The sequence below is a fragment of the Sceloporus occidentalis genome, unplaced genomic scaffold (assembly GCF_023333645.1).
Source record: "Sceloporus occidentalis isolate IW3139 unplaced genomic scaffold, rSceOcc1.0.p SCAF_2, whole genome shotgun sequence".
NCBI lineage: Eukaryota > Metazoa > Chordata > Lepidosauria > Squamata > Phrynosomatidae > Sceloporus > Sceloporus occidentalis.
This window is the reverse complement of record NW_028316982.1, coordinates 127,712,264-127,738,044: the sequence shown is the minus strand read 5'-3', so window position 1 is coordinate 127,738,044 and position 25,781 is coordinate 127,712,264. Positions and strand designations below refer to the sequence as shown.

General features: G+C 40.1%; 1 protein-coding gene across 8 annotated transcripts in view; it reads right to left on the bottom strand.

Annotated features, from left to right (window-relative positions):
• Window positions 1-25,781, bottom strand: part of LOC149319007 (WASH complex subunit 2A-like) — a 174,022-nt gene that overhangs the window by 16,172 nt on the left and 132,069 nt on the right. For 7 of the 8 annotated variants that reach the window (XM_089510917.1, XM_089510914.1, XM_089510910.1 and 4 more), the window contains 6 exons: window positions 22,112-22,234; window positions 19,126-19,221; window positions 12,672-12,797; window positions 4,523-4,627; window positions 3,620-3,745; window positions 2,323-2,526 (listed from right to left, as the gene is read on the bottom strand). In XM_089510917.1, coding sequence (XP_089367043.1) covers window positions 2,323-2,526; window positions 3,620-3,745; window positions 4,523-4,627; window positions 12,672-12,797; window positions 19,126-19,221; window positions 22,112-22,234 — 780 coding nt within the window. The remainder of the gene's footprint in view (window positions 1-2,322; window positions 2,527-3,619; window positions 3,746-4,522; window positions 4,628-12,671; window positions 12,798-19,125; window positions 19,222-22,111; window positions 22,235-25,781) is intronic. The other variant, XM_089510913.1, reaches the window with a different exon arrangement.

The window sequence follows — 25,781 nt, the reverse complement described above, 5'->3', positions numbered from 1 at the left end:
TCTTATTCCTTTTGTAACTGAACAGAAGAGAAATGTCCTCTGTCAGTTTTGACTTTCAAGGATGTAAGACCATTCTACATTTTAAAAGCTGTATATCAATGCCCATAGATTGTAGATTGACCCAAATATCTCCCTGTGAAATAGAATCAAAAGTGGCTTCCAAATCAATAAAAACCATATAAGCATGGTTTACAATTGTGGCCAGGTATTTATGAAATAGTAATAATTAATTAATTAATTAATTAATTAAAGACTGAGGATAAATAGAGGGTTTGAAAAGGACTACATCTTACTGGAGGACAAGCTGCATCAACTTTAAACAGAAGTGTAGGGGAACTCCACTGATTGGTGAAAGTGAACTGAAGGGAAGTTCTTCCCTGAAGAACTCTTCTTTGGCCTGATCTGTGAGGAAAATGAAACCCCTCACTTACCAAAGAGCTACTTTCTCATCTCTAGCCTGGAAGTTGGAAGATCTGAACGAGGATGTTATCGAAAGATCATTCCAATGGAACTGGTATGAGTGGTCTGATCTTTCTGGGCAACTTGTTCATCTGCCTAGTAATTCTTTCTCATATAATAATAATAATAATAATAATAATAATAATAATAATAATATGTTTTATTTATAGACCGCTATTCCGCAACGATCATAGCGGTGTACAGTAAAAATTGTAATACAATACACAAGGTGACAGTTAAAGGAGTCTCGTCTCGTCTCGTCCTTCAGGCAGTCCCTGATGTTGCTGGGTCTGCCTGATCGCTCCCTCTGATGCCGAGATGAGAGTTGAGGAGGGAGGGGCCTCTTCCTTCAGGCAGTCCCTGATGTTGCTGGGTCTGCCTGATCGCTCCCTCTGAGGCCGAGATGAGAGTTGAGGAGGGAGGGGCCTCTTCCTTCAGGCAGTCCCTGATGTTGCTGGGTCTGCCTGATCGCTCCCTCTGAGGCCGAGATGAGAGTTGAGGAGGGAGGGGCCTCTTCCTTCAGGCAGTCCCTGATGTTGCTGGGTCTGCCTGATCGCTCCCTCTGAGGCCGAGATGAGAGTTGAGGAGGGAGGGGCCTCTTCCTTCAGGCAGTCCCTGATGTTGCTGGGTCTGCCTGATCGCTCCCTCTGAGGCCGAGATGAGAGTTGAGGAGGGAGGGGCCTCTTCCTTCAGGCAGTCCCTGATGTTGCTGGGTCTGCCTGATCGCTCCCTCTGAGGCCGAGATGAGAGTTGAGGAGGGAGGGGCCTCTTCCTTCAGGCAGTCCCTGATGTTGCTGGGTCTGCCTGATCGCTCCCTCTGAGGCCGAGATGAGAGTTGAGGAGGGAGGGGCCTCTTCCTTCAGGCAGTCCCTGATGTTGCTGGGTCTGCCTGATCGCTCCCTCTGAGGCCGAGATGACAGTTGAGGAGGGAGTGGCCTCTTCTTTCAGGCACTCCCTGATGTTGCTGGGTCTGCCTGATCGCTCCCTCTGAGGCCGAGATGACAGTTGAGGAGGGAGGGGCCTCTTCTTTCAGGCAGTCCCTGATGTTGCTGGGTCTGCCTGATCGCTCCCTCTGAGGCCGAGATGACAGTTGAAGAGGGAGGGGCCTCTTCTTTCAGGCAGTCCCTGATGTTGCTGGGTCTGCCTGATCGCTCCCTCTGAGGCCAAGATGACAATTAAGGAAAAAAGTTGGAAGAGACCACAAGGGCCATCCAGTCCAATCCCCCGCCATGCCGGAACTCATAATCAAAGCACCCTTGACAGATAGCCATCCAGCTTCTGTTTAAAAACCTTCAAAGAAGGAGACTCCACCACACTCTAAGGGAGTGACTTCCACTGTCAAACAGCTCTTACTGTCAGGAGGTTCCTCCTAATGTTGAGGTAGAATCTCTTTTCCTGTAGCTTGCATCCATTGTTTCAGGTCAGCAGAAAACAACCTTGCTCCATCCTCAATATGACATCTCTTCAAATACTTAAACAGGGCTATCATATCACCTCTTAACCAGCTCTTCTCCAGGCTAAACATGGCCAGCTCTGTAAGGCTCTCCTCATAGGGTTTTCTATTATTCTCATTATCTCTGTGTTACTGCACTTGTATTTAGGCACCTGATTTCTTGCTTTTACCTCTAGAACCATGGAAAAGGAAAAACTGTCAATCTCAGATCTTATATCTCCCCATGTTTTTTAAAACTTTGTTATTTTTTCCAAAAAAGCATCTGTTCTTAACCTACATATACCTCTCACCATCTGGAGGCTAGACCAAAAATTTTAAATTATACTAAAAATAATTTTAGTCTTTAGGCATAATTTGTGATTAGCTGAGTAATGGTGGTTTGTGTCAACATTTTGCATAATAAAAATTACCTTGTTGGCATTTTGTAAAGTGTCTGCTTGCATAGGATTGTCAAAGCTGACTCCTGTTTCTTCATTGTTTCCTGTAACAGAGGCTACTTTGGCATACTGTATGTCATGAGGTTCATAACATGGAGCCTTGCGATATGATGCAAATCGCTTCATGACTGAAGTCCCACAAGGCAGCAACGTTGCTGGTTTAATATCTAAATTTGTCTTAGAACAGAAAGAGTGATTACTGTCAATGGCAGCAGTAGGTCAGACAAGTACAATTATAAGATCCAAGAAAGAAAAGAAATAAATTAAATCAGCAAGAATAATCTGAAATCTGAGAGGATCACAGGATAAAAAGGAGAAAAATTATAACAATGTGTGTGGATGGAAGGACAACACCTGTATCTGGCCTCTTTCAGAATTTAGTCCCATGCATAAATCTATCTTTCTGAAAGGAAAAAAATGAGTACATTCAATCAAATATGCACTTTACAGGAGCCAGAATGCATGGGAAACAAGAAAGGGCTAAAGTTTTAAGATTTAAAAAGAATTAATGAAAGATCCACAATTAGAAGGGAAGTATGTTGAGAGCTAAAACCCTAGTAAAATAAGGGCCAAAACAAATGGCCCTGAAGGGGTAGCTTAAAGCCGCCCTGGAGAAAGCTGGATCAGAGCTGTGGCAACCACACACTACGGCCCCAATCTGGCTTTTTGCCGGCTCAAAAAATGCTGCTCCCTTTCAGCCACAGCAGCAGTGGCTTTGTGGCACTCCTGCAGTGTGTGGCATATGAATGCCATGCCACCTGAGCGACACAAAGCTGCCCACCATGTGGATGGGCAGGTAGCTTCATGGTGGCTTGCTGCAGGCTTGGGGGGTATGCTGGAAGCTGCTGTAAAGGTGCTGTCTGTTTTGCCCCTAAATTACTTTTAATTTTCTAATCCAAGTGGATGGCTCATTTTGTTTTCAGAAGGGCCAGTAGATTTCTTTATAAATCAGATTAAAGTAAATGCAAATGAATGTCAGAAGAAGAATGGCAGCCCGGAAAGCAAAGACCCAACCCTGAACTTTCTGACCAGGCCACAATGAAAGGAATGACAGGCATTGCTCTTAAACTGGATAACATCTATGTATACAGCTCATCCTAGTAGACAGAAAATGGAAATAGCCCAAGAAGTAGTTTAGAGACTAGAAACTCTTGAAGCCTATATTCTAAAACCTATATTCATAGTTAATGCACATTCACATACTTTCCCTCTGTTAGGATGTATAGTTCCACATTTATAAAGCCATCCTCCAAAGCTAGAATTTACAAACCTCAGTAGCCTGTAAACATGATTCATCTTGTCTGATATTTTGACAATTCTCTGAAACCTTATTATGTTCCTCAAAAGAAGAGATAACACTGTCCTTCTTCATTAATGTTTTATTTTCTGCTTCCATCTAAAAAGTAAAATAAAAAGGTGTAAGTGAACATACATAACACTTAAAAGGAAGAAGCTGTACATTCTCTACATTTGACTCCAGCTGTTAATCTAATGGATCAATCTAAGAAGTCTGGACAATCTTCAGTTTTCTGGAAGATTTTTGTTAAGAACATCAGGGAGATTTCCCAAGTTCTGAAACTATTGAAGGAAAATTCCTTGAGTTTAGATTCTTGATTTGATCAATTCAACATTATCTGCACCTGGGAAATAAATTTTAGATTTAATTCTGAATCTGAGGATGGCATTCAAGATGGTTGATGCCTCTAGCAAAAACTCCTTTGCTCTTTTGAAAATACAGTTTTTCTAAAACGTTGAGCACATGTCAATATTTATTCCAAAGCATTTTAGAAGTGGAGGTTACTGAGGTAGTTGTGAACTCCACCTGGCAACCACTTTATGTCTCTTAATCTTTTACAAGCCAATTTCATTCCCTTTATTCCTTCCTATGTTCTAAGTTTTCTTTGCCTCAAAAAGGATACCAAATATTTAAAATCATGTAGACCTGAATAGCTGCACTGTTTGCATGAAGTATAAGCAGTATATCTACCCAATATGCATAATTTATTCCAGTTACTGTATTAAGGTTTTGTGGCTTTGGAATAAAGATTTTTTAAAAAGGAATTTCCATGTGATAATATCTAATGTTTGTTGGTGCAAAGCAAGAAGTACACCTTCTCTGTTATTCAAATTATTACTATGCTGTTTCAGTTTATTAAGGTGAAATGGTAAGTACCAAAGGCTTTGTTTTAGAAGAGCTGAAAAGGCTGACATCATCATCATCATCATCAGTCCCAAAGATACCTCCTGCAGATGACAGTGCTACCCTGGGCTTTGAAACCTGAAATTTAGGGGCAGGGAAGGGGGGGGGGAACGGGACAGATTAGAACCAGTTCTTTATTGAATTCATTTAATTCATTTTGCACGCCCCATTTATGAGAATTTTCATAAACTAAAATTTCTAATTGTAGGTGAGATCTCCTATGGGGGGGAAATCATGCTTACAACCCTTCATGTGAAGCATAGGCTGCTACGACCTTTCATTATACAGTGTGTCCGTGTTTTACATGGGCGCGTCATATGTGGCTTTCAGCATATGCTGAAAGCCATGCCAGAAGAGCCTGCCGTGCGCCCTGGAAGAACTAATGGGGCACGTCCCCATGATGCATGTGCGCCGCTGTGCACCACAGGTGTGAGCCCCATTACTTCCTATGGAGCTTCAGCATATGCTGATTTCCCCTTATATAGGGGAAATTCCAGGCCTGCTTCATATAATATAGGCAAGCATGCTTTGAAGGTTCTCTCTTACAGCAAATACATTTATCTAATCAACTAATTTCTCAAGATCTATGACAATTTAGCCATAGCAATGAAACAGAAACATACAACAATCTTAAGGCAAGTTAAAATATGAGGAAGTAGACTGAAATCTACGAAAGCTCACGCTGCCAATTTCTTTCTTTGTTAGTCTCAAAAGTGCTACAAGATCTCTTTACATACTGAGCCTACAGACTGTCTTTGAATTCTATGTAGAAAAGGATCTTTTATCCATAACTGCAAGACTTTTGTATAACATCCTTTCTAAAGTTTGCATGAAATGTTTTCTCACTACAGAAGCATAGGGCCCAGTGTTATTATGATCTGTTTCCTGTCTTGGGGTAAGAGCAGAGATGAAGTGAAACAAACAAACTTTTACAGCAGCAGTAGCAGTGAACATCTGGCTCCTCTGGGGGCTATGTGAAGAGTTGGGAAAAAGCATGGGTTATTTTGCATGAATAAGATGCTAGAGTGCCTGTACACTAGGGGTGCAAATTCCAGAGTGGACCAGACTAAGTTTTACTAAGGTTGGACTAAGCAGGATATAAAGAGAGGCTGACCAAGTTCCTTGGAGTAATTCCCAGCTTCTGACAGAAAAGAGAGAAGGAAAAGAAGAAGCACTGAGAAGCTATGGGAAGCAGCATCAGTGAGAAAAGAACAGTATTATCATTGAGGAAGAGCAAGTAGCAATGCCAGGGAGCAGCATGCAAAACTGAAAGGCCACAAAGAGGCTGCAGTGATGGGAACTGAATGACAGAAAAGGACAGAAGCAACTGCAAGGAGGGTTGAGAAAACAATCTGGAGTGAATCTTCCCTGACCTCAGTTGAAATCTTTGGAATTGAAATCTTTATTTCTCTCCTGTCTCTCAAACCATGCCTTATGAGGAGAGACCTACGTAGCTGAGTATGTTTAGTCTGGAGAAGAGAAGGTTAAGGGGAGATATGATTGCCCTGTTTAAATATTTGAAGTGATGTCATACTGAAGATGGAGAAAGCTTGTTTTCCACCACAGAGACTAGGACACAAAACAACAGATGCAAGCTACAGGAAAAAAGATTCCACCTCAGCATTCGAAGGAACTGCCTGACAATAAGAGCTGTTTTGACAGTGGAACATACTCCCTCCGAAATTAGTGAACATCAAATAACAATCATGCAATGCCTGGAAACGTTTCCCTAAACAGGATGGTCTTCAACTCAGTTTTGAATCTGGTCAAAGTGATGAGGCATGCTTGTGGGGGAAGGAGGTTCCGGGAGTGAGGGCCAGCAAGTGAAAAGGGATGAAGCCAAGACAGGGCAGTGAAAATCCGATGAGACAGCAGACATGGACTACCAGAATGGAGGGTACGAGTGGGAAGGTGAGGAAAAAGAAGGTTTGATAAATAAGGAGGGGCCAGCTCATGCAGGGCTTTAAAAGTCAACAACAAAAGCTTATGCTGGATACGGAAGGGGAAGGGGAGCCAGTGAAGGGATGATAATAAAGGAGAGATATGGTAGAAGCGGTGGGCAGATGTAATAATGCGTGCAGGTGAGTGCTGGTCAGAAATTAAAGGACAGAGACCTTCCGGTTTGGCCGTGGAGGTGCTTGGCGGTGCGAGACGGTAGCTCTGCACCGCTCACCTTTCAACTGCTGCAAGCCTATTAGCAGAAGGATACTCCAAGTCGGGGAAGACTGGAAAATTAGGCAAAATGATAAGATTATGACGAAACAAGGGAAAATTAAAAATGTATTTGTTAACTATTTTGAACGCTTATTTGAAAAACAAATTGAGCCCCCTTTATGGGAAAAATATTTAAAAGAAACAATAGCTAAACACAATACATTAAAGATACAGATTGAACAAAAAGAATCCTTAAATGCAAAATCACGATTGAAGAAATCGGAAATGCAATAGGAAAATTAAAAAACGGAAAATCTCCTGGTATAGATGGCCTTACCTCTAAATATTATAAGGTGTTTGGAGAGGAAGTGACAGAACCTTTAAAGGAAACTTTTAATTTGATACAGACAGAAGGAAAACCAGAAACATGGGGAAAAACTATAATATCTCTAATACCAAAGGAGGGTAAAGATAAACAATTAGTGGCCAATTATTGACCCATTTCATTGATAAATAATGATTATAAGATTTTAGCGTCAATAATGACAGATAGACTCAAAAAGATCCTGATGGTAAAAATAGAAGATCAAAATGGATTCCTACCGGGGAGGCCGATAAAAAATAATATTAGGACCATAATTAATGCTTTGAATTATTATAATACCCATAATGAGAGAAAAGCAGCCTTGCTATTCAATGATGCACAGAAGGCTTTTGACAGCATCAGCTGGAAATTTATGTCAGAATTAATAATCCAAATGGATATGGGCGAGAACTTTGTTAAATATGTGACAGAAATATACAAAAATCAGACAGCCTGTTTAAAAATCAGTGGTGAATTAACGAAGGAATTTCATATACTAAGAGGGATGAGGCAAGGTTGCCTGTTATCGCCATTGGTGTTCATTGTTGTGTTAGAGTTTCTGTTAAATAAAATGAGAAGAAACCCAAGGATAAAGGGACTTAAGATAAAAGGGGAACAAGTGAAGGTGAGAGCTTATGCAGATGACTTAGTTGTAATATTGGAGGATCTGGTAAACAATACAGAACATTTAATGAGTGACTTAAATTGGTTTGGAAGGCTCTCAGGATTTAAGATCAATAAAGGGAAATCTGTGATAACTAAAAATTTGACTAAACAGGGAAAAAAGATACTGAGACAAAAAACAGGTTGTAAGGTAGAAAACAAAGTGAAATATTCGGGAATGTGGTTGTCCAATAATAATATGAACCTTTTTGACAATTATAAAATAATGTGGAACAATATACGTACAGAAATGGGTAGATGGTCTAAACTAAACTTATCTATTCTTGGTAAAATAGTTGCAATAAAAATGACCATACTCCCTAAGATATTATTTCTATTAATTAATTTACTAATTAACATAACATCAAGGATTATAGAAGATTGGAATAAACAACTTAAAAAATGTATTTGGAAAGGAGGTAAAGCTAGAATTAAATGGAATATCTTAAAGGAAACGAAAGAGAGAGGGGGTGTGCGATGCCGGACTTAATGCTATACAGATGGGCATGTAATATGATATGGTTACAGGACTGGATTAAACTGAATAATAAATGAACATTAAATTTAGAAGGACCAGACTTAAGATTCGGGTGGCACGTGTACTTATGGTACAATAAAGTTGCTGTGTTAGAAACATGGAAAGCTGTAAAGACGAAATTTTATTATAAAATACCAGGATGGGTATCAACTCAGGAGGCCTTTGCCAATAGGTGGGATTCAGGAAAATGTTGGCTAAAATATAGAGAATTAATAAAAATAAATAAAAAACAAGAAATTTCCATAAAATCTAGAGAGAAATTAATAAAAGAAAAAAGAAAAGAAAGAAACTGGTACAGTTATTATCAAATAAGGCACAGGTTTAATGAGGATATGAAGATTACAGGAATTGAGATAAAACCAAATGAATTAGATGATTTGATAATGAAAGCGGATGAGGGGAAAAAACTGGTAAATATTATAAGCTATTTAGAGAAAGAGAACTAGAAAAAGAGCCAGTAAAACAATACATGATCGAGTGGGCAAGAGATATAGGGCATGAAATCCCCTTAGAAGCCTGGGAGAGAGCGTGGAAAAGAACAAGCACATTTACCAAATGCCAAGACTTAAAAGAATTTTTTTTTGAAGATTAGTAATAGATGGTATTATACCCCTGTTAGGATGAAAAAAATGTTTAAGTTAGAAACGGATAAATGTTGGAATTGTCATAAGGAAAGAGGCACGATGATCCACATGTGGTGGAAATGTGAAAGAGTTAAAGGGTTTTGGAGTGAGATACATAAAATAATCCAACAGATATTTAATATAAAGTTTAAGAAAAGACCAGAATTATACCTATTAAATATGACCTGTTTTTTGAAGACTGATGATGAGAAGGAATTATGGAGAATAATATTATATTTGATTACCCTTGCCAGGAAGATGATAGCACAAAATTGGAAATCGGAGGAGGAGTTACAGATAGATGAGTGGCTGATAAAACTTAATGAAATCAAAGAGTTCGATAAACTTTCATATATTTTGGAGGATAAGAAAAGGAATAATATAGAAAAGGAGTGGAGACAGATTGTGACATATTGGGAGAAGAGATGGGGTTTGGATGGAGATCTGGTTTAATTGTATTTTGGTATGCTATAGGTTGAAGATTTTTGGAACAAATATAAAAGTGAACCAGAAGAAGGAATAATTTTAAAAAAGATCAAAGTTAAATGGTAAATATAATTGGGAGAATACATTGTGATGTACATTCCTTTTAAAGATATAGATAGAACAATTTAACAAGTAAGATTTTTTTAAAAATAAGATATATGTTATGATATGTTGAATAATATTGGAATGTAAAAACTTTTTTTGCAAGAAACAATAAGAAAGTATCAACACACAAAAGACAATAAAATGGGAAGGAAAGAAGAAAAAGAAGATAAAGAAGAGAATGTACTTATAGGTTTTAATATGTTTTTGTTATATATATTGATATATTGAAATAATAAATAAAGAGTGTAAAAAAAAAAAAAAGAAATTAAAGGACAGAGGTGAGAAAGAGGAAGCCCTGCCAGAAGGAGATTACAGACAACTAAGGCATGGACCAGAATCTTGGCAGTAGAGGCAGATAGAAATGGTCGGATTTTGGCAATATTGTATAGAAAGAATCTACATGCCTTAGCTGTGGCCGGGATCTGGGGGATACACGACAGAGAAGAATAAAACTTATAAGAATAAAAAATAAAAAATAAAACCAAGACTATGGGCTTCCTGGACCGGTTGAATAGAAATGTCATCAAAAGAAACAGAAAAGGAGTACTGAAGAGTAGACTTAGGTGGAAAAACAAGAAGCTCCATTTTGGACCTATTGAGTTTCAAGCGCCAATGCCTCATCCACTCAGAGACAGCTGTAAAACAAGATGAAACTTGCTGTTCAAGACCCAGAGAAAGATCAGGGTGGAAAGATACAGCTGAGTGTCATCGGCGTACAAATGATAGAAAAAGCCAAAAGAACTAATGAGTTTTCCTAGGGACAAAGTGTAGAGAGAAAACAATAGAGGAACTCCAACAGATAATGGAACAGAAGATGAAGCCTGACCACCCGTGACCACTGCAAAAGATCTATCTGACAAATAAGATCTAAACCAGTCAAGAACAGAGTCCGAGAACCCAAGGTCAGAAATTATATCAGCTAGAAGACAGTGATCAATGGTGTCAAAAGCCATAGACAAATCAAGAAGAACAAGAACAGAGTAAAGGCCATTAGACTTGGCCCGTAAAAGATCATCCGAGAGCCGGAAACCGGACTGAAAGGGATCCAGAATGGAGTTGGCTTCAAGAAACTCAAGACAGCGAGAGTAAACAGCCCATTCCAAAACCTTAGAAAGAAAAGAAAGAAGAGAAATCAGGTGATAGCTAGAAAAAGAAGAGGGCTCAAGAGAAGTTTTTTTCAGAATAGGGGAAACTGAAGCATGTTTAAAGATAGAAGGGAAAGAAACTGTAGAGAGAGACATAGATTAAAGATATAGAGAAGCAAGGGCAGAAAAGAAGGAGCTATAGAGATTAGAAGACGAGTAGGAATTGGATCAAGAGAACAAGTTGCAGGTTTGGAAGATTTCAGCAGCGTAGAAAGTTCATCCAAAGAAACAGGAGGAAACGTAGAAAATTTATTAGTCAGAAGTGATAGAAGATTAGTGGTAAATGAAAAATCAGGAGGATCTATCTAAGAGCGAATAGTAGTAATCTTTGTGATGAAATAGTTGAAGGGAACAATCCAAGAAGGGACAGAAAAACATCAGAAGTGAAAAACTGGCTCTGCAGATGGTGTCGCTGGGAATGATTTGGCCTATTTCTCTTAAAAAGATTATACCCCTCTATTACTACATTCCAGGCATGAGACTCAACCCATCACGTTTCAGTGATGCCTATTATATCTTATTTGGTTTGCTGTGCTAGGAGTTCAAATTCATCTTCTTTATTTCCCATGCTGTGTGCTTTAGTGTAGAGATATCTAGGCTCATGGAACATCCCTCCATGCTGGCTATGTAAAGATTTTTTTCTTCCCACTGTTGGGTCCTTGCCCTATTTTGTCATGTTTTCTCTATAACAGTTTGGCTATTATTTCCGACCCTTGATAAACTCTTGCCCTCCAGAATACTGTCTCCCTCCCCCTCATAAGCCCTCCTGGACAAATGTTGAGACTGTTGGCAAAAACGTTTCTGCCATCCCTTGTCAGAAAGTCTCCCTCCCAAAACTGCATCCAAGAATCCAAATAGTTCTTGGTGGCACCATTTGCGGAGCCAGTTATTTATATCCACTATTTTCCTCTCCCTTCTTGGACCATGCCCTTTAACTAGGAGATAAGAAGACAACCTGTGCATCCAGCCCTTTCAGCTTCCTACCCAGAGCCTCATAATTCCTTATGATATTCTGACGGCTGTGCCTTGCAGTATCATTGATTCCCATGTGGACCAAAAGGAAGGGGTAACGTTCAATAGACTTGACAAGTTTTGTTACCCTCATTGTCACCTCATGGAATTTTGCTCCAGGGAAACAACACACCTCCTAAGACATCTTGTCAGGCCCACAAACGGCTGATTATGTACCACTCGGCAAGAGTCCCCCACAACTACAGGTTCCTCCAATGCTTAGCAGCCGCTATTCCCTGTGCTGCACAGTATCCTGCACTTTCTCTGAGGACTGTCCCTTCCCATTGACAAGAACATAAACATACCACAGCTGTTGCAGGTGACTGTAGCAGCTCCCTCACTGTCCATGTTCACTAGTCTTAAGAAGGCACTACAACAAAAATGCTAGCTTCTTCCCCAGCCAAGTTTCTGATTCACTTCCTCTGAGCAAAAGCTCCACCTCTCTGGGACCAGGTGCTCATGAAGGGTCCTGGGGCTAAACTCAATAGTACAATTGAGTGCTAACAAGCATACATTCACACCTCCACTCAGCTCACACAAACACTCAGTCTTGACCCAACAGACAAAAGATCCCCAAATTACAATAGACACTACTGGTCACACAATCAAGCTTCCACTAGGCTCCAAACACATTAGCCAGCCTTCCCCCAACTCACCCTCACTCTTGACCCAACAAACTCTCCCAAAAGACTCCCTGGAATTGGAGAGGTTAAACCCCACAGACCCCCAAACTCCTCTTCTGCTGCCTCTTTCTCCACTCCCATGCAAAACACTGTTTTCCAAGCCTGTTTGCCAAGCTCTGTCTCCATGTTCCAGAGCCTGAAACAGCTGCTGTGTCATTTTGTTTTTCTGTCTCCATGTTCCAGAGCCTGAAACAGCTGCTGTGTCATTTTGTTTTTTATCTCCCATTCTGACCCCATTTAACCACTGGGACAGCAAACATTTTCTAAGTACCATTGTGAAATTATAGTACAATCCAACAAAATAACCAATTTAAAAGTAAAAATTATAAAATTATTTTGGAGTGACAGACCTCTGTTTTGTTGCTAGAGAAAAGATCGACATCAGGGTCATTGTCTTTCTGCAGCTTATGGCTGAAAAGAAGTTCTTCATCCCGGAAAACACCAGTGCTCCTGGAACAAACTATCTTCTCTGGAGACTGGAAAACAAACACATAATATGTCATGGCAAGAACTGATTGTAACATCTTTAATTTTATCAGATAAATTTGGCTCCCTAGCCATCTTCTTATATTAACACTGCCCTTCCATAACTTTCTTCTTATATGTATTTAGCTAGAACAGCTAGCCCACAATTCAAATATCATCATTTGGGGAAAGTGTGAGGATCAGTAGGGGGAAGTCTGGTGAAATTGTACCCTTTAGGGCAGATGTAATAGGTCATATTACTCAATTTTGATTTCCCAACCTGTTTTTGGATTTCCTCCTTTGGTGATTTTTAAAGCAAAAGGTAGATGGCCATCTGTCAGAAGTGCTTTGATTGTGTGTTCCTGTCTGGAGGGGATTGGACTAGACGGTTCTTGTGGTCTATTCCAACTCTATGATTCTAGACTTATTGAGGTCTTTTCTAAAATTTGCAAGTGAATGTAGGTTGTGTACCTTTGGAAGTTGCTCACCCATTCTCTAAGTCTCACCTTCCTGCAACATTAAATGATAAACACTGTTTTATCTGTCCTATAGCTGTAATCCATAACATATATATTGATGGAAACTTCTGTTGTAAACATATCAAAAACTTTGATGTTAGCAGTGCTGAGGGCACAAAAGAACCAAAACATCAAAAAATAGTCCTAAATTTGCCCATTCTGCTTCATTTTCTTTCAATTCTGCTTTCAACATTTTCCCAAGCTCTGGAGCACATTTGGAGTCATAAATTTCTAAAATACTTTATGTACCCCTTGATGTCATGCCCAGCCTGGAGGACAACTCGGAGGACTCAGAGGATGAGCAAGAGCCTCTGGGACCTGAACCTGTAATTGGGGAGCCTGAGGCTGGCCCTAGTTCTGCTGGAGCAGAGTCTGTGCCCCCTCCAGAGGTTCAGCAGCCAAGTCTGCCTGGTGCCGAAGCTGTGGACATAGAGGAGGATCTGGGCAGTGTGCCTACCTTCAGGGATCGTCGAGCCGAAAGAGAGGGCCTTCGAAGATCACGGCGGTTTTATCAGAAGCGTGTTTGTGATCAGACACACCTGAAGGCCTGCTCCTTGCCTGCTTAAGCATCTGGAGCATGTGTGGCTCTTTGCCAGTGGATATCTGCCTTTTCAAGAGGAAAGAGCTCTTGTGGCTTCTTGAAACAAATCCTTGTTTCCTAGATCATCTTGACTAACCAGAAACCTTGACCTTGGACTGCCTTATTGACCTGCCTATCTGATACCCTGAACCTCAGACTGTCTAACAATTCTCCTGGTAATCCTTCTGTTAAAACTGCTGTGGATCTCCAAGTCTGTGTTGCTTGCACTGACTTTGTTATCTGGGGGTTTGTTTGTTTAAAAGCTAGCTAGTTTATCAGCCATTTGGCTGCTTTCCTGGACACTTGACCCTTTGGCAGTCTAGACAGGATTGGCCATTTATTCAGGTGTCATGAACACTGACAATTTTTTTGCTCATCCCATATGAATATACCATGGTCCTCTTCCATACAGTACATGCATCAGTTACGGAGTTTGGGGCTCATTTGTTCAGAATAAGGGCTGATACAGACATTTCAGCAATGGAGACTGCCAACCACATAGATACACATCAGAGACCTAGACATCTGTAGCCTATAAGTTTTATATTCATTCAGAATAACTGACTCACTAATAAATCTCTTAAACTACAAAGATTAACCTCAAAGTCAGTGTGTGAATAATGAGCAACCAAGAGACTGCAGAAGAGACAGAGTGAACTGCATGTCCTTGGTGAGCCTCCCTCAGGATGGGGCAGTGAAGAGCCAGTCATCCAGGTACAGGAAGACTGAGATGCTTCATTGATGAAGATATACCACAATGGGGGCCATACGCTTGGTGAAGACTCTCGGTGCTGTGGAGAGTCTGAAAGGAAGAACCATGTACTGGAACATCTCGGTCCCGATGGCAAGGGTGAGGAACCACCTGTGGTCTTTCTGGATTCCAATGTGGAAGTAGGCATTTTTGAGATTGAGAGTCAAAACCAGTGGTCTTTCTGCAAAAGTGGCAGAATAAAGGCAAGAGTTACCATACGAAACTGATGATAGATAATAAAGGTGTTCAACTGCCATAAGTCCAGAATAGGCCAGAATCCCTTTTAGGTACAGTGGAGTAGCGAGAAAAGAAACAGTAGTAGGCTTGAGTGGGGTCTACAGGCTTGACAGCACCCTTCTGTAACAGTGTGTGCATTTTGTCGAGTAGAGTGTCTGAGGTTGTGGTGGAAAGAAAAGCTTTGGTGGCAGGGAGCTCCTCGAACTCAAGGGCATAACTCCTGCAGACAATATCTAAGACCCAAGAGTCCTGGGTAATCGAAGCCCAGTTGTTACAGTAGGGCCTCAACCTGTCTCCAAAGGGGGTAGAAACGAAGTGCGCTGTTTCCCATTATTACCTCTTCTTGCCTTGGGGGCCATCCTTCTTTTTGTAGCCTTGGCCATATCATGGCTGGGGTAGTTGACACTGTCCCGAAGAGGACTGAGAAGGCCTACGCTGTCTTTGTTGTTCTTGGTGGTATCGGTGTCTTGGGGCTGGTATGACCTTTGCTGGTAAGGTTGGTACCAGGAGTGTTGGGGCTCATATCTTCAGCAAGGAGACTGAAGGGAGCTGGAGGACATGCCGTGTTTTTTGGCCACTGCTTTCATATGGTATCTGAAGTTCAGTTTTTCATCTGTGTCCTTATTAAAAAGGCCAGAATCAACAAGACGCATGTCTTCAATTGCTGACCGTGCATACGCAGTAAGGTTGGAGCAGGAAGCCAGGCATGGCATCTGAGGGGTATAGAGCCGGATAGAACCTTGACAGCATAGTCCATAGAATGCCAGGCAGAGATGATCGGTTGACCACCAGCTGCGTGTGCTTCATTACGGATGACTTGAGCCAGTTTCTTGGTGTCAGGCATGTTGTTTAGAAGAGGCTCCAGGCACTCTCAGTCAAAGCAAACTGACAAGAGGGCTATCCAGCCTCTGCTTAAAGACCTCCAAGGAAGGAGACTCCATACACTTTGAGGGAGTGTGTTCCACTGTCGAACAGCCCTTACTGTCAGGAAGTTCCTCCTAATGTTTGGGTGGAATCTCTTTTCCTGTAGCTTGAATCCATTGTTCCGGGTCCTGTTCTCTGGACCCGCAGAAAACAAGCTTGCTCCATCCTCAATATGACATCCCTTCAAACATTCAAACAGGGCTATCATATCACCTCTTAACCTTCTCTTCGCCAGGCTAAACAATTCCAGCTCCCTAAGGCGTTCCTCTTAGGACATGGTTTCCAGCCCCTTCACCATTTTAGTCACCCTCCTTTGGACATGCTCCAGTTTCTCAACATCCTTTTTGAATTGTGGTGTGCAGAACAGTATTCCAGGTGGGGCCTGACCAAAGCAGAATAGAGTGGCACCATTACTTCCCTTGATCTAGACACTACACTTCTATTGGTGCAGCCTAAAATTGCATTGGCCTTTTTAGCTGCCGCATCGCACTGTTGACTCATGTTCAACTTGTGGTCTACTTGGAATGCCAGATCCCTTTCACATGTAGTTTCATTCAGCCAGGTGTCCCCCATCCTATATCTGTGCATTTCATTTTTCTGCCCCAAGTGCAGTACCTTATATTTTTCTGTGTTGAATATTATTTATTTATTCAGGTCAGGTTTATTCAGGTCATTTTGAATTTTGATCTTGTCCTCTGGGGTGTTAGCAACTCCTCTTAATTTGGTGTCATCTGCAAATTTCATAACTATGCCCCTTATTCTTCCATTCAAGTCATTGATAAAGATGTTGAATAGCACTGGGCCCTTGTTACCTCTATGACAGTCTGACTAGTTTCTCCAGCCCTTTCGCCTTGCAAAATATTGTTTCCCTCCCCCACATACCACATAACTCAGTTTAAAGTTTCCTAATCAATTTTTGAGACTATTAGCAAAAACGTGAGATGCAACCTATCTCTTGCCAGAAGTCCAACCTCATGGAACTGCAGCCCATGATCCAAGAATCCAAACCATTCTTGGCGGCACCATCAGTGGAGCCAGTTATTCACATCTGCTATTTTCTTCTCCTTTCCTAGACAATGCCCTTCAACTGGGAGAAGAGATAAGATGACAACCTGTGCATCCAGCTCTTTCAGCTTCCTACCCAAAGCCTCACAATCCCTTCTGATATTCTGAAGGCTGTGCCTTGCAGTATCATTGGTTTCCACATGGACAAAAAGGAAGTGGTAATGGTCAGTAGGCTTGACAAATCTTGTCAGCCTGAGTGTCACATCATGGATTTTTGCCCCAGAGAGACAACACACCTCTGTATCCCTCAGCAAGATTTCCTCCACCATCACCACACACCTCCTCCGAGGCCTAGTAACAGCTTTTCCCTACGGTGGTATTCCCAGGGTCCCCTGCACTGTCCCTGAAGTCTATCCCTGCTGCTCTTTGTCATCATCCCTGATAAGGGAGAGGGCTTCAAATCAATTCTGTAGCTGTACTCTCCCAGTACAATCCTTATTTTCCCTAGTTCTATGTGTGACATTCCTCCAAACATCTACCTCCTGTGTATGTGAAGTGACCTCCTCTGCAGCAATGTCCTTTGTGTGTCCCCTGTCTGTTCTGTTCTGTCCAGGAAAACCTCTTCCTCCTTAAGATGCTGAAGTGTCTCTACCCTGCCTATTTGAACCATGTGCTATTAAAAAGTAATGAAAATCAAGAGTGCCCACACATAGTTCACTTGCTGCTCTTTACACTACAAATGCTAAACAGTAAACTACAGTACAAATGCAACTTGGAAAGAAAATCTAAGTGAATACAGAATTTTTTTGCTGTACTTTACTTTCCTTAATGAAGAAGTTAAAAGGAGGGGGAAAAATAAAGACTGATTCAAATTAATTTTAAAAATACAATAGAGTAAGAGACTAATAATTAAAAGAAAAATAAAGAAAACACTATGGTAGAAATTAAAAAAGAAAAGCATGAAAATATAGAAACAAAAAGAAGAAAAGAGTAAAGAGAGAAGTCAAGGAAAGTATATAAGAGAAGAATAAACAACAATAAAATATAGACTTTATCAAAGACTAAACCTGTGAAACGACAATAGAAAAGCTGTGAATTAAAGGTAGGGAAAAAAGGGATGAATTAAAATATAAATCATTTAGGGGGAAAAACTGTCCATAAAAGGAAAAAATAAATAAAATCACCAACAATGCAGTGGAGAGGGAAAAAAGAGAAAAGGTTAAGACAATGAAACAAAACTAAGACAGAATTAAGATGTAGAGACAAAACTAAAACTATTAAGAAATAGTTTGAGATTTTCCATACCTTGGCTCAATCTTTAATTAGAATGGAGTCTGCAGTTAAGAAATCAGAATAAGACTAGGACTCTGAAGGGTAGCAGTGAAGAAACTAGACAAGATCCTGAGGTGTCAAGATATACCATTAAATTTAGGGTTGTCCATCAAATTATATTCTAATGTCTATGTGTAGTTTTGAAAACTGGATAGTGAAGAAAGCTGACAGGACTAGAATAAACTCATTTGAGATGAGATCCTGGAGAACAGTTCTGCAGATATCTAGACTGCTAAAAAGGCAAATAAATGGGTCGTAGAGCAAATCAAGCTAATTTCTTCACTGCCACCCTTCAAAGTCCTAGTCTTATTCTGATTTCTTAACTGCAGCCTCCATTCTAATTAAAGATTGAGCCTAAATATGAAAAATCTCAAACTATTTTTTAATAGTTTTAGTTTTGTTTCTTCGTTTTAATTCTGTCTTAGTTTGTTTCATTGTCTTAATCTTGTTTCTTCTGTGGGTTTTTGTGGGTTTTTGTGGCTATGTGGCCATGTTCTAGAAAATGTTCTTCCTGATGTTTTGCCAGCATCTGTGGCTGACATGTTTCTTCTTTTCTTTTTTCCCTCTCCACTACCTTGTTGATGATTTTATTTATTTTTTCCTTTTATGGACAGTTTTTCCCCCTAATTGATTTCCTAATTGAACTCTCCCTAAAAGCCAAGATGACTAAACTGAGGCTATCCTACTTTGGCCATATTATGCGAATATATGACCTAAAAAACTAAAAAAGATAATAATGCTTAGCAAAGTAGAAGGCAGTAGGAAAAGAGGAAGACCATATTCCAGACATATAGACTCAACAGCAGTTAACAACAAATAGAAGGCTGCGAATGAACAGCTAGGTTCATGCCAATTAATAAATGAAATCATGAATCAGGAAATGCAGATATATTCCAATCAGCAAAGAAATCCTGCCTCACTCACGTGTCTAGACACATGAGAGAGAATAATAGAAGAAAATTAGCTTCTCTGGGATAGTTCCTATTACTCACCTTTCCTATTTCTTTCTGTGTGTTCTTACTGGAGTTTATAACTTCACTTCTTTCGTCTTCTTCAAGCAAGCTAATCTTTCTCCCGGTATCTTGGGGCTGAGGGTTAATAGAAAAGTATGTGTTATAAACTGGTATTATACAAAATTATTGTGCTTTGTTTATAATTTTGCACCATATAACCTAGTGATGGGGAAAGGAGATGACACGAGCTAAGCTCTAAGCCAGTGGTTCTCAACCTTCCTAATGCCGCAACCCTTTAATACAGTTCCTCATGTTGTGGTGACCCTCAACCATAAAATTGTGGTGTGTCGGTTCCTGAGACCATCGGAAATATGTGTTTTCCGATGTTCTTAGGCGACCCCTGTGAAAGGCTTGTTCGACCCACAAAGGGGTCACAACCAACAGGTTGAGAACTGCTGCTCTAAGCAATTATAAAAGCTGTTTTCAGTCTTACCTTGTCTTATATATGTTGTGAAAAACATGGATAGGGAACCAAATAATAACTACTGAGGCATAAGATCATATGCTTCTCAAGCATATAAATACACAGGCAAGTATCTTGTTAAAAACTCTTCGGCCCTTCAAAATATGTATATCTGGCATTTCAAGGACCAGGCTCTCTACAAGTCCAATCATTAAATCATTAAACACTATCCAGTCATTAAACACTATCATCTATGAGTATCTGCTAGGCACTGCCAGTATATTGATGGAGATCTGTTTAAAAAAAAAGTTCAATATTTGTAGCCATCTTGTTCCAGACAAATGTTATACATTTTAAGTATCTTCTACCTTACTGTAATACTCTATTTAAACCTGCTCCTCTGCCTAGCTTCTCTGAAGCATGAACATACTGGAGACACTCAAATGTTTTTCATTCACACCTGCTTCAAGCACAAACTGTCTACATCTTGTAAGCTAGTGAAGGCCAAATGGATGGTTCTGAACCCACAGACCGTGGAGATACTTATTCTATAATAGTCTCCCAGAACCAAACAGCTTGACACCTAGCCAGGACATTCCTGGAGTTTTTACTGCTGACTGGATGAGAGCACTGGCCAGGAGTGCTTTTACTTGCTTAACTAGCTAGCTTTACTAAGTAAACATTGCCCCTCCCCCAATTATACTTCATTTTTCACAGGCAGTCAGGCAACCATGGGTTTTCCACTTGAAGCTGCAAGAGATGTTTGGAAGATACCTTCCCTGGAATATAAACAAAGTTCTGAATATAGTGATTAAAATTTTCTTAGACAGAATATTAGAAGACTGAATGTAGGTAATCAGGCCCATTGTATATATTATTATATAAATTATATGATTTTTAGTGAACATGCATGACTGAGGAAGATCGTCTAAACGGCCATCTATATGGCCTAGGAATAGCCATCTTCTATTGGGACTCCCAGCTTGCAAAGTCATGCATCTTCCTACTCTCAGCTTGCAAAACAGGTATTCATCTTCTATACTGACCATTAGATTATTCAGTTTGCCAAAGTATTCCTGCTGGGAGTTTCAAAGTGTATTTTGTCTTCTGTTCAATTCTGGATTATATCTCAATTTTTGTGACAATCAATGAAAGTTATTTTACCCTCCATGTTTATAATTAAAAGTTATACAGGTCTTCATTAGTAAAACACTAACAGGATATGAAGACCAATTTGCTTATATTATTAATTTATGTTTTTTTATTAGAAATGTTTACGCATAATAAGTAAATCAGTGGATATTTTCTTACATTATTAGTTTATTTAAGATTTTAAAAATATCAACAATTTAGTTCATGTGGGAATACGGTGTTAAATTTTCTGGGCTTAATCACTGACTCATGTTTTTTCTTGTTCTTCCTTATTCTCAGAGGTAGATGTTAGGGTGTTAACACCCATTTTGGGTGATTTTCTTTCTCAACCCACTTCTGGGAAAGAAAACAAGGTGACAAATTTTGTGCAATATGGCAGCTACAAATGCAAATACATAAATACTAGGACCACCAGGCCAAGTTACTCATTTCTAGAGAATTATCTTTTGAAACAGATTTATATCTGTGACAAAAATGAGATCTAGAGAAGCAATAAGATTTGAATAAGATTTCAAAAATCTTGAGAATAGATTTGAAAAATAAAAAAAGATTAGCAAATTGTAAAAAAAACTGTACACAACGTACACAGAAGTAATACCACAATGTTACTATTATTCTGCTATAGGGTGTTTGGTTTTTTTTGGTCTGATTTGTTCTTGTAAAGTTGCAGTTTATTGTTTGAATATTATTTTTACTTTTTTGGATTACTATAAAATTATACACACACACAAGCACAAACACACACAAAATGGGCACATGTGGCCTAAAGGCAACTTGCATGGACACATACACCAAGCTCCCTTCTGCTGTATCCAAATTTCACTCTGTAAGAGCACACCTCTGGACCTTCCCTTTTAAAACAAGTTTAATGTACCCTAAGCATGTGGAATCATCTTTCCAGTGACTCCACTTGTAAACCAGGTATTAGGAAAGACATTTCTTCTTAATGGGAAAAGTGACAGGCATTCTTTGCCATCACCACAGCAGTAAATTAATTGGTGGCAAGATGCATATGGTGCCAGATTCAGTAGAGATCATTTAGTCTCCCAATCCCTGGATACTAACAACTCCAGTCTAAATATGCTACTTCTCAATTAATTTATCAGTCATTTTATCATATTGGACTTTGATACCTGGCTTAGTTTTCCTATGCTCCTTTCAGTCTATATTTAGTGCATAACTTTACATTACAGCAAGAGACACAAATGCTTGCAAAGCCCACAAATGCTTGGAAATGGCAGATAGCACCTACTCTAAGATAATATGACTCACCTTGCACAAATCAAGGAAGCTTAATTAGAATTTGAACCAAAGCCTTATTGGTGCAACTCCCAACAACCTATTCCCTAGACTCTAATCTCAGAACAGGTACTTTCAGGGCTTCATGAAAAATAAACAAATTTTCCTCACTTTCTCCTTCTTTTGCTGTTCTGTTATATCTCCTCGTTCAAGACCATGAAATATACCAGGTTCATCCAAAGTTTCTGCTTTCTCTTCTACCAGTTTCATCTGAGATGTTTCTGGAAAATCTACCTGTGTGGACCAAGAAATAAAGGATGAGAAGCCTGGCCCCATGAAATCAGACAGCTTATTATCCCAATAATGCAAAGGGAAAACAGTAATATCTTGAGGTGCCATGAGAGAGAGAGAGAGAAGGGTGGGTAGATAGGGAATTGGTATGGAGGGGCAGAGGGATCATTTCCCAATTTCAAGTATTCCAAGCAAAAGAACCAAGCCACAGTTTACTTGGAAAACTTGGAAGAGCCTCTATGAGCCAATCTGACTTGAAGAGTGAGGATTTTCTAAATTACATATTACTCTTAACAGGAATCATAGATAAAATCAGGAACAACATTTTTTTTTTTTGGTTTTTGGCACAAGCTTGAGAACTATTATGAAACCATGCCTTATGAGAAGCAACTTAGAAAGCTGGGGATGTTTAGCCTGGAGAATGGAAGGTTAAGAGATGATATAATAGCTCTGTTTAAATATTTGAAGAGATGTCATGTTGAGGATGTAGTGAGCTTGTTTTCTGTTGCTCCAAAGAACAGGACAATGAGCAATGGATACAAACTACAGGAAAAGAGTTTCTATCTCAACATTAGGAAGAACTTCCTGACAGTAAAAGCTGTTCAACAGTGGAACACGCTTCCTCTGGCTGTTAACATTCATCCAAGTGTTGTATGCTCATACGAGCCCTAAAGTAAAATATAACATGGGCCACCTCACTAACATTATTCCTCCTCATAGAGGTGTTAAGTAGTGTTGCATCTTAGCCTCTCTGTTATTTAACCTGTACATCAGCTCTTTGATTGGTTTCTTAAAAGGAAAATCTCTCCACTCACCTCAATTGGCCCATCACTCCATATCTATTCTGCTATATGCAGATGATGTGGTTTTATTATCTTACACTGAAATTGGCCTGAGAAGACTACTGAGACAGTTAGCTATATACTGTTATAATGAGGCCCTAATGTTATATTAAAACAATACCAAGGTACTAGTTTTGTTGGAGAAAAAAACTAGTCACAAATAGCAAATAAATGGTGTAAAAATCGAGCAGGTACATAGACTTAAATATCTAGAAGTAGTCTTTCAGGCATCAGAGGCACTGAAACTCCAGGCAGAACTGGCAATTAAAAGTGCAGATAGCTCTGTGAAACTTTTTCTACGTCACAGAACAATACATACCCGCTGCCATACAAGTATATGAAAACAAAGTTATCACAGTTTTACTATGTGAAGCCCAAAAGTGTAATTACAATAACTTTGATGAGTTCAAGGTATTTATGGACAAAATTTCTGAGAAGTAGAATCATAGAATCATAAAGCTGGAAGAGACCACAAGGGCCATCCAGTCTAACCCCTGCCATGCAGGAACCCTCAACCAAAGCATCCCTGACAGATGGCCATCCAGCCTCTGCTTAAAGACCTCCAAGGAGAGAGACTCCACCACTCTCCGAGGGAGTGTGTTCCACTGTCGAACAGCCCTTACTATCAGGAAGTTCCTCCTAATGTTGAGGTGGGAATCTCTTTTCCTGCAGTTTAATAATAATAATAATAATAATAATAATAATAATAATAATTATTATTATTATTATTATTATTATTTGTATACCGCCCTATGGCAAACCAATCCGGGCGGTTGACAACAGTAAAATATAAAATATAACAATTAAAAACACTTTATCCCTCCCCCCCTTAAGACAGTATTAAACAGTATAACATATTAAAAACACAATATCAAAGCATAAAAACAACAATTAAAAACTAAAAACCCTGATATCCCTCTGTTGATCCTCAACCATCACTAAGATGGGGCCACGGGAGGAATGAGGGAATCAGGGAACCTGGGCCAGGATGGTTAATCTGGAAAGGCCTGCCGGAAGAGATCCGTCTTGACCACTTTTTTAAAGCTGTCTAATGATGTTATCTGACGGATCTCATTCGGCAGGTTGTTCCAGAGTTTGGGGGCGACAGCAGAGAACGCCCTCTGGGAGGTCGCCGCAAGCCTAGATTTTAGAGGCTGCAGTAAGTTCCTCCCAGAGGATGGGAGAGCGCGGGGAGGATTGTGTGTAGCCCCATGTAGAGTGCATTACAGAAGACAAGGCGTGAGGTTACCAGCGCGTGCACAACCGTCTCGAGATCCCTTACTTCCAGAAGAGGGCGCAGCTGGCGTATCAGCCGAAGCTGATAACAGGCACTCCTGATCGTCGCATTTACCTGATTTGTCATCAGGAGCGACGAGTCAAGGAGCACCCCCAGACTGTGAACACAGTCACTGGAGGAGAGTGTGACCCCATCCAGGACTGGAGGTTGCAACCCAATTCTTGGTTTTGGGGCCGCTACCATGAGCACCTCCGTCTTGTCTGGATTCAGTTTCAATCTGTTTTTCCTCATCCAGCCCATTACCGCCTGAAGACATTCATTGAGAGAAGAGATGCCATCGGAATTCGAGGCCGACGAACGAGATACAGAGAAATAGATTTGGGTGTCATCAGCGTACTGATAACACCCAGCACCATGACTCCGTATTATCTCACCCAGCGGCTTCATATAGCCAGAGATTCAGTCCAAGAGAAGCTGATTTGCTAGCGAAGTTCCTCGAGCTGCTTGTCGCGGCGGAATGAAGGAACTGAAGGAGAGCGGGGCCGCCAGGGGCTTTATATAGGGGTGGGCGGAGTTACCGCCAAAAAGTTGCAGAAAGTTACTTTGCATTCTGCCCAGAGATTCTAGAAGTTTCCGAGCATTGCTGTGCAGGCACAGAATAACCCATTTGTGTGATTCGCAGAGACCACGACGAAGAAATATAGAATTACAGAATTGGGATATAGAATTACAGAACCACTGGGTAAAATTAGGAACATTCCAGTTTTAGGAGGTTTTGAAGTGATTTTTGCTAGGCAACCTACCTGACTAAGCTAACGGTACCCAAACTTAGGGTGGCCTTCACTGAAGCCTGTTTCAACGTCCTTCCTTCTGCTGTCTTAGAAGGAAAATATAAGAAGCTACCTTGTGAGAAGCTGAATCCCTTGTGTGCATTGTATTGCATCGCCCGTTCTATCAAGGTTTGCGCTCCTCTTTAATCTACCCAATTTTACAGAAATTCCTAGGAAAACCACCTGATTAAAACTTAACATTATTGCTTGAAGATGTAGACTCTCAGATAACTAAGATCATGGCTTACTTGTGTACAGCTGTTATTACTACATTCAGACTAATTACTCAGGGCCAGATTTATGATTAAATGTTAAAAAAGGATGCTAAAAGTTAGTTCCTGAAATTTGCTGTATAATATGCTCCCTGTCATGTACACTTTCATTTTAGCAGATTTTATTTAAATGTATTAGTATGTTTGTACGTTTGTTTCTACTAGTTAATACTATTATATCTTTTAGAATATTTTGGAATGGAATGGAACCCCCATGGATATGCAGGGCCAACTGTATTGATAAGAAATTTTTTAAAAATGGATTTACCGTATTTTCCGGCGTATAAGACGACTGAGTGTATAAGACGACCCCAACTTTTCTTATTAAAATACAGAGTTTGGGATATATTCACAGTATAAGACCGCCCC